Consider the following 9,261-nt stretch of genomic DNA (forward strand, 5'->3'; position numbering starts at 1 on the left):
TGACATGTTCAAAGTACTTTTACAAAGAAATAGGACCTCTGAGGGGTTCCGAGGCAGCCTTTCTTTTCTGGCCCTGCAGATTTAGTGGGTTCTCAGGCAGATGACAAAGCAATATTACACCAATCCTACTACAAAAAAATTAAACAATCCACAGGGTAAATCAAAAGACCAATTTCAACATTAGGATTTGCCTAATTCAACTAACCCCACCCTTTCTGATCACTCCTTTGACACTTACGAATTTCTGTGTGCCACACTTCATGAAACTCTAAACCCGCAAAACAAATTAGGGTAACTTTCTGCTTTTGAGGGCTACCTGTCAATACTGAAGGTATGTTGGGGGTGGCTCAGTCGGTTAAGCGTCTGCCTTAGCCCAGGTTATGATCCCAGCCCAGGGTAGGGCTCCCTGCTCAGTGGGGAGTCTGCTTCTCCCTCTGCCCCTCCCCCCACCAGGCTTGTGCATGCACACACACTCTCTCTCTCTCAAATAAATAAAATCTTAAAAAAAAAATACTGAAGGTGTGATCTCCTTTTGTAAAAGCTCATTTAAAAAGGCATATTCAACCTTGGAACATTATACTAAGATAAGGGAACTAAGTCAAATACTGCAGGATTCCACTTAACATGAGATATCTAAAATAGTCAAATTCATAGAACCAAAGAATGGAAGGGTGGTTGCCAGGGTCTGGGCAGGGGTGGGAGAGGAATGGGAAGTTACTAATCAGCAGGCACAAAATTTCAGTTAAGCAGGATGAGTAAGTTCTAGGTATCCTGCTGTACCACATTGTACCTATCGTCAACAATACTGTACTGGATGCTTAAAAATCTGTTAAGAGGGTAGATCTCATGTTAAGTGTTCTTACCATTAAATTTTTTAAAAAGTATGTTCAGCCTTATGTGGAGATATAGGCATCATAGTATCAAAGTACATGCTATCACCTCCAAGGTCGGCTGATTTACATGTTGCTAAGTCATTGTTTTCAGCCTGGATAAATCATACACACAACAGTCTACTTACTGAACAACCTGTTTCTCAGGCATCTTTTAAAAACCCTTGCTGGGCGCCTGGGTAGCGCAGTCGTTAAGCGTCTGCCTTGGGCTCAGGGAGTGATCCCAGCGTTCTGGGATCGAGCCCCACATCAGGCTCCTCTGCTAAGAGCCTGCTTCTTCCTCTCCCACTCCCCCTGCTGTGTTCCCTCTCTCGCTGGCTGTCTCTCTGTCAAATAAATAAATAAAATCTTAAAAAAAAAAAAAAAACAAAACCTTGCCTATCCTGCTGGCCTCCCCCACTGGCACTGTGCAGCACCGTTCACAGTGGCATTACTAATCAAGAAGGCTTCTACTAGGTACAAACTTCCAGCTATGCAATCAGCAAGTCATGGGGATGTAACGTACAGCATGGTTAATAATACTATATTGCATATTTGGAAGTTGCTAAGAGAGTCGATCTTAAAAGTTTTTACCACAAGAAAAAAAAAAGATTTGTAACTATGTATGGGGACAAGTTCAACTCGACTTCTGGTGGTGGTCATTCCGCAGTATATACAAATATGGAGTCATTATGCTGTGCACCTAAACTAACACAATGTTATATGTCATTATACCTCAATTAAAAAAGAAAGGAGAAGAAGAGAGAAGAGAGAAGGGAGAGGAGAGAGGGAGAAGGGAGAAGGGAGGAGAGAAGAGAAGAGAAGAGGAGAGAAGAGAAGAGAAGAGAAGAGAGGAGAGAGGGAGAAGGGAGGGGAGAAGAGAAGAGAAGAGAGGAGAGGAGAGAGGGAGAAGAGAGGGGAGAAGAGAAGAGAAGAGAAGAGAAGAGAGGAGAAGAGAGGAGAGAGGGAGAAGGGAGGGGAGAAGAGAAGAGAAGAGAAGAGAGGAGAGAGGGAGAAGGGAGGGGAGAAGAGAAGAGAAGAGAGGAGAGGAGAGGAGAGGAGAGAGGGAGAAGAGAGGGGAGAAGAGAAGAGAAGAGAAGAGAAGAGAAGAGAAGAGAGGAGAGAGGGAGAGGGAGAAGGGAGGGGAGAAGAGAAAAGAGAAGAGAGAGGAGAGAGGGAGAAGGGAGGAGAGAAGAGAAGGCTTTTGGCCCAGTAATGAACCCTTAGTACCAACTCTCGGTGAGAACTGCACGCGATACCACAAGAACTCGGTTGCTCTTTATCACAGAATCAGTACGCTCAGCAAGAACACTGGAACGTGTGCTCCCACAGGCCCTGGGGCAAAGGGAGCAGTAAATCAGAAAGAACTGTTCTTCAAGCTGACTCTTCCCACGTGTGCGTAGGTAGAGAACCGAACCACAGAGACAAAGCTCCCAGAAGGCTCTCATTCACCTCGGCTTTGCGTTTTGGAGATGCCAAAAACTGAATTCAAAGATCATCTCATTTCTTTTTCTGCCCTCAGAAATGACTTAATTGCAATAGGCAACAAGAGTTTACTATCTTTCATTGAATTCTAGGGGAAAATAGATGATTTCTTTCAGTTTCCCACTTTAAGCGTCCAACTTCCTACCCTATAACTTTTTGCCCGATGGAGAAAAATAAAGACCAGTGTAAGGGTGGAATCGTGTTATGGGAGCTACCCATGCCTCTTGACCTGGTTCATCCATTAGAAGTTGAGTAGCAATTCTGGCCCTTGTTGCTTCTTTCACTTTGAACCACAGGAAATCGGAATATGCCACTCCAGACTATTCTACTTTGACATATAGATTATTTTGAGCTAAAGATAATTAAGAAAGAGCAAAGGAGGACCTCTCTGCCCTCCCCCTTTCTGCCTAAGAGCAGGGCATAAATTTCCCTTTGTGAAGGTATCCCTCACCCCTCTCCTGTACCAGGAGGAGGAGAACAACCCTTATCACTCAAAAGGGAAAGAGAGCACTGAGCAGAATCTACACCAAAAAACCTTATCGGGGCGCCTGGGTGGCTCAGTCGGTTAAGCGTCTGCCTTCAGCTCAGGTCATGATCCCAGGGTCCTGGGATCGACCCCACATCTGGGTCCCTGCTAAGTGGGGAGTCTGCTTCTCCCTCTTGTTCTTCCTCTCTGCACCCCCCATCCCACTCATGCTCTCTCAAATAAATAAATAAAATCTTAAAAAAAAAAAAAAGTAACCTTTATCTTCCATTAGTTTCCCTCATATATTTACCTTTCCACAATTTACTGCCACTAAAAGCCCAAACCCCCTTTCCTTTGTTAGTCACTTCTCCACAATTTATCACCATTTGTTATATTGGTATTAAGCTCCCAGTCCTAAGTGCTTCCCCCCCAACACCAACTTCTCTGTGACAGTCCATGTGCATGTGAAATAAACTCCTATAAATCTGCTATTGGTCTAATTTGCAGGCTCCAGCTACTGAAACTAACAGGGTAGAGGAAAAGATTTTCCTCCTCTACAGAACACAATATGGGGCAAAGTCATCTCATACCTGAACTTAACAGCTTAAAAAATTCTATCAGAAAAAAAGGTGAGCTCTTAACTACACCAATATGCGTCACTCATCTTGAAAATGCATGTGCCTGCGTGGCTCAGTCGGTTAAGCATCTGCCTTTGGCTCAGGTCATGATCCCGGGGTCCTGGGATCAAGCCCTGCGTCGTTGTCGGGCTCCCTGCTTAGTGGGGAGCCTGCTTCTCCCTCCCCCGCTCCTCCTGCTTGTGCTGTCTCTCTGACCAATAAATAAATAAAATCTTTAAAAAAAAGAAAGAAAAAGAAAAATGCATGTTTTCCTAAAAGGGGCCTACTCTATCAGATCACAGAAATTAAAAAAAAAAAAAAGCCTCCTAGAAAAGGAAGATTGAGGAAGAGTCAGAAAATCAAGGCAAAGAGTCATACTATGTAGACAACGTTGGAAGGCATAAAATTATGAAACTAGGAAATGAATGACTCTAGGACCAAATTCATTGTCATCTGACCTGCATAGTTATGCAGAATTCACCAGATGCCTCCTAATGCTTCGTACTGTCCCTTCTTCCTATAAGACCCTGCCACTGTGTCCGGCTCATGTTACACCAAAATCAGAATGCTGCTCTTTAAAAACACATCTGCTTTGGGGTGCCTGGGTGGCACAGTGGTTAAGCGTCTGCCTTCGGCTCAGGACGTGATCCCGGCATTGTGGGATCGAACCCCACATCGGGCTCTTCTGCTATGAGCCTGCTTCTTCCTCTCCCACTCCCCCTGCTTGTGTTCCCTCTCTCGCTGGCTGTCTCTATCTCTGTCGAATAAATAAATAAAATAAAATCTTAAAAAAAAAAAAATTAAAAATACATCTGCTTTGCTTCACACCACACCTACTAAATCAGGACCTACAGAGTGAAGACCAGTGTGGTAGACCCTTAACTGTTTTTGGAGTAAATGATGTCTGGTTCCCAAGAAGGAGCGGTAAGAAGGTTCCTCCCCTGTAGTAAAGAATAATGCTTAAAAGGTTCATCAAGTCACAGTTTACTCCATACTAATACACCAAAGCTATAGTTTCTGACAGCCGGGCCGCCAGTTCCATAGGTTATAGTATGCTTGGTTTGTTTCCAACCACATTCTAGCTGACACTCACTCTGCTCTTCAGTAAAGTAAGGGTAATAAACCAGAACAATGCTTCCCAAATTCCTACAAGGATCTGTGTGAGTCCAATCCTAAATGAAATGAAAATAACAAGGTCCACATAGTGTTTCATAAAGCTAAAAGTATTGGGGCGCCTGGGTGGCTCAGTTGATTAAGCCTCTGCCTTTGGCTTGGGTCATGATCCCAGAGTAATTGAGCCCCTCATCAGACTCCCTGCTTCTCTCTCTCCCTCTCCCTGTGTGTGCTCTCTCTCTAGCTTTTGCTCTCTCTCAAATAAATAAATAAAATCTTTAAAACAATTATTACAAAAATATTGCATGGAAAATTAAGAAACTGCAGATAACAACTACAATGTAAGCTCCACAAGGACAGGGATTTTTATCTACTTTCTTTGCTGCTATGACCCCAGCATCTAAAAAAGTACCTGTATACCTGGCATATGAATTAATAAATGAGCAAACAAGAATAAAACAATTAAAAACAAAACACAATTCCACTGGGGAGCCTGGGTGGCTCAGTCGGTTAAGTGGCTGCCTTTTATTGAGTCACTTTTATTGAGTCACTTCCCCACTCAAAAACCCTTTCACACAGTTCACTTCATTCAAGTAAGCTCTACACCCAATATGGGGCTTGAACTCACCACCCCAAGACTGAGAGTCACATGTTCTATGGACTGAGCCAGCCAAGAGCCCCCAGAAACTGTATTTTTTTTTTTCACCACAACCTACCCATCAGCTTCCCATGTCTATGAGACACCCTCTGCTCCAAACTCAATTACCCAACATAACCTGTCTCTCGGCTTTTATCTCTGACCCTACCCTATCAAACAATGGTACTCATCTTGCTCAAGTCCAGAGAGATACTCACCCCTTCACAAAACCATCCATCCCATGGTACCCAGGCAGAAGTGATGAGTCCAACTCTCCTGTAATTTTTTACTATTGGCAGCATTTAACACAGACCAACTCACTTTGGAGTTGACTGTCTACATGCTGCTTCCCCACTATTTGCAAATTCCCTGTGGGAAGGGACCTCTGCTTTACAAATATTTGTATCTGCCCTATTCTCTCTGCCAGCCTCAATCCAAGTACTTAGCACTAAGAATACAGGAAATGAAGACATGAACAAATGAAATGGTGTTACTTCAGAGGGCCTCCCTTTTCCCTGCACCTGCTTGGAAATCACTGGACATCAGAAGTTTATTACTGCAACTATGGCTAGGCTAGATAACCAGAATTCTTCAATTTAAACTCTTGTCTTATCGATTGTTATATATTATCTGATATCCAACACATACCTACACCATTCCTTGTTGCTGTTTTTTTTTTTTTAAGATTTTATTTATTTATTTGACAGAGAGAGAGAGACAGCGAGAGAGGGAACACAAGCAGGGGGAGTGGGAGAGGGAGAAGCAGGCTTCCCGCTGAGCAGGGAGCCCGATGCAGAGCTCATCCCAGGACCCCGGGATCATGATCTGAGCCGAAGGCAGACACTTAACGACTGAGCCACCCAGGTGCTCCCCCCCGCCTTTTTAAAAAGATTTTATTACACCATTCCTTGTAATTCAAAACCAAAAGTCAGTTTGAGAAGAACCCAAATTAATGTCATGATAATGTGAAATAGAGGATTTCCCCCAAGATACCAAAGCTTACTGGAAAAGAAATGTTGCCATAGCAGAATGATACAGGCAAGGCCAGGCATTCTATAAGGCAGCAGTAAATGGCTGACTGTCCAGAGCTATTCTTCTCTCGATCTCAGAAGTAATTTACCTCTTAGTGTATTCATATTCCTAACAAGAACCTAAAAATGAGGCCAGCCCCTTCTTGATTAATATCAGTGGAGCCAGGCAAGGATGAAGGATGCCACAAACTGATTATGACGAAACGCGGGAGGGAAACTGAGAAACTGAGAAAAGTAAAGAGGTACATGAGTGCCTGGCTGGTTCAGTCAGTAGAGCGTGACACTCTTGATCTCTGGGTTGTGAATTCGAGCCCCACGTTGGGTGTAGAGATTACTTAAAAACAAAATCTTAAAAAAAAAAAGAAAAGAGGTACAAAAATGAGAAATCATCAAGTGCTCTCACCAGCTGTCCAGGGGGCCTCCTGGTGGCACCCCTCAATCTGCTTTCTGCAGAGACAGACTTCTAATGGAGTCTGCACTAAGATGTCAAGGTGCAAGTTGATCATTACCAGGGCTTCTTCCTTTCCTCCATTCCCACTTTCATTTTGAACTTGAAAAATGAGTACTGGACCCTGGAGTCAGCCCTTTCACAAACTGTCAGTTTTGTATTTGATTCATCACACGTAGGGTTACTGAGCAAGATATTTTGTCAAAGTGATAAGCGGCGCATAAACACATGAGCCCATCCCTGCCCTTAAGGAGTTCCCAATTTGGTATAATTTAAATAAGTCTCCAAAAGAATTTGGAGAACCTTCCCAACCCCAGGTTACTCTTGGATACAGAATTTTAATATTAACAGCAAGTATCTCACCCAAGTCTTGTAACAGAAAAGGCCACACCAATAACATGGGAACAATTTTTTTTTAATGATGAAGATTCTCAATCGTAAGATTTACGACCCTCTTTTTTGGAGGCAGTTTTAAAATCCCCCCCCCCAAAAGAGACAAAACAAAAGGAAAAGGTCTGAGAATGCAATTAAGAGTAAATCCTACATCGAGGTAACCTGTAGTCAGTGGTTGTCAACATCAGCTGCGATTAGAATCACCTGTGGAGCTTCGAAACCCTCCCAAAGCCCAGGCTGCACCTCAGACGAGTGACATCAGAAGCCACGGGAGTGGAACCCACAGCAGAATTTTTCCAACTCCTCAGGTGATTCGAATGTGCCGTCAAGGGTGAGAACCACTGCGGTAAATCATTCTGCCCCAGGAACTGAAAGGAGAGGATCTGGATCCGCATTTCTCAAGGGCCTGTACCCAAACCCGCTCCCCGACCCCCGACGCCAGCTGCAGTTTTTCCACGGGCAGTTCTGTTCCACGGATCTGCAGATGAGATCAACCATGGAATACCATACTCTTCCACCTTGAGGAGGGAGGATGCAGTCAAGTTGTTAGATTTCACCACCCACGGTTCACACCGCATGCACCTGGGCTGGAACAGGCGAAGGCTTAGCTTTGGGAGCCGCAGGGAAGCCCTTTACACTTGTCTCCTCTAAACCTGCTGGGACCCTGACCTCAGACGCGGGTGGGAAAGCGGAGAGCGCGGCGCTGGGGGCCCTTCCCCGGACGGACGGCCCGCCCTAGCGACGAGGACAGGCTGCCCCTGCAGAGCGAAGAGAAAGCCGCGCTGCGGGACGCGCCGCCAGGGACCCGGTACTCACGCATGTGCCGCCCAGCTTGTGGCTCTCCACCACGGCGGCCCTAGCGCCTAGCTCGGCCGCCCTGCGCGCGCTGGCCAGCCCGCCCGAGCCGCCCCCGATCACCAGGTAGTCGTAAGAGGCCACGACGCCGGCGGCGGGCGGCGGGGGCTGCGGCTGCGGCTCCTGCCTGCACTCCATGGCGCGGGAGAGGGCGCGGGCGGACGGCGGCAGAGGCAGCGGGAAGCGGGGGAAGGCGCGCGCCGCTCGCCGCCAGTTCGGCCCGGCGCTGGCGCTCAGGGCCCGGAGCAGCAGGGCCATGCACGCGGAAGTGCGCGCGAAAGGGAGGGGGGGCGCGGGCACTCCCGGGGAAGGAGCGGGGCCGGCCCCGGGCAAGCGCAGCCTCACCGTGACTAAGCACCCGGCCTGGGCGCGGGGGGAGGGGGTGCCAGGAGGGGTGGGGCTCCCTGGCCGCAGCCCCGCGGGCGCCGAGGGGGACCCGCCCCCCTGCGCGCCCGCCAGCCGGCTCCGCCCAAAGCGACAGGGTTAGGGGGCTCTCTTCGCCTTCACCCCAGCACCTGGGACCCCGCACCCGAGTGGCATCAACCGGATGTAGTAGGTTTCCGAAGGCCGGTGGGGCGAGGAAGGATGAACGCCCTCTTTTGTTTCACCCGCCTTTTCCTGAGCGGGCGCCTTGGGAATTGCCAGTGGCTCCAACTTCTCGAGGAAGGGAGGTTTGCCCTTCATTATTTTGGAGGGTGATGTTTCTCCAAGTTTGATCCGCAGACTACCTGGATTGCGGATTTGCTGATTCCTGGGCTTTAATCCAGATATACTAAATCGGATTCTCTGGGGGCCGGACCCCAGCCACCTCTGCTTTAAACAATTCTCTAGCTTTCAGGTGAATCTAAAGCACATTTAGTTTGGGAAACATTAGAATAAATATTTTTGTGATCCACAAGTTAAGCATAAAGGTAGGGTAGGGATGGAAACACAATAGTATTTTACTCCCAAACAAGAGAGACTGGAGTGTCATTTTAGAATATCTGCAACTACCAACTGCACAACAAAGGAGTAAGTGGGCTTTGAATTTGTGTGGTGATAGGCCGCCGTCGCTGTAGCCCCAGAAATGAAGGTCCAGGTCACAGAGAAGCTGGACCCAGCACACTAAAGGGGAATGGGAACTAACCACACTCCAGTTAAAATGGTATCCACTTCTCTTTTTTTTTTTTTTAAAGCTTTTTCTTTTGTCCTGGTTAGAAAGTAATATAAGCAAAGAAGAGGAAGTTCTTCCAGTACAAGGCCATGTAATGTAGAGGAGCAACAGAGTTGGGAAAATCAACATTTTGCAACTATCAGTGATAATTCTTGTGTCATTAAACATCAGTAAATGTGAAAACCACTTGGGTG

General features: G+C 46.7%; 1 protein-coding gene across 1 annotated transcript in view; it reads right to left on the bottom strand.

Moving 5' to 3' along the window:
• Positions 1-8,260, bottom strand: part of GSR (glutathione-disulfide reductase) — a 44,500-nt gene extending 36,240 nt beyond the window's left edge. Inside the window, exon 1 of the mRNA XM_048226261.2 lies at positions 7,876-8,260. Within this exon, the coding sequence (XP_048082218.1) occupies positions 7,876-8,172 (297 nt within the window). The 5' untranslated portion in view covers positions 8,173-8,260. The remainder of the gene's footprint in view (positions 1-7,875) is intronic.
• Between the last annotated feature and the right edge of the window lie 1,001 nt (positions 8,261-9,261).

The sequence above is a fragment of the Ursus arctos genome, unplaced genomic scaffold, assembly GCF_023065955.2.
Source record: "Ursus arctos isolate Adak ecotype North America unplaced genomic scaffold, UrsArc2.0 scaffold_27, whole genome shotgun sequence".
NCBI classification, from domain to species: domain Eukaryota; kingdom Metazoa; phylum Chordata; class Mammalia; order Carnivora; family Ursidae; genus Ursus; species Ursus arctos.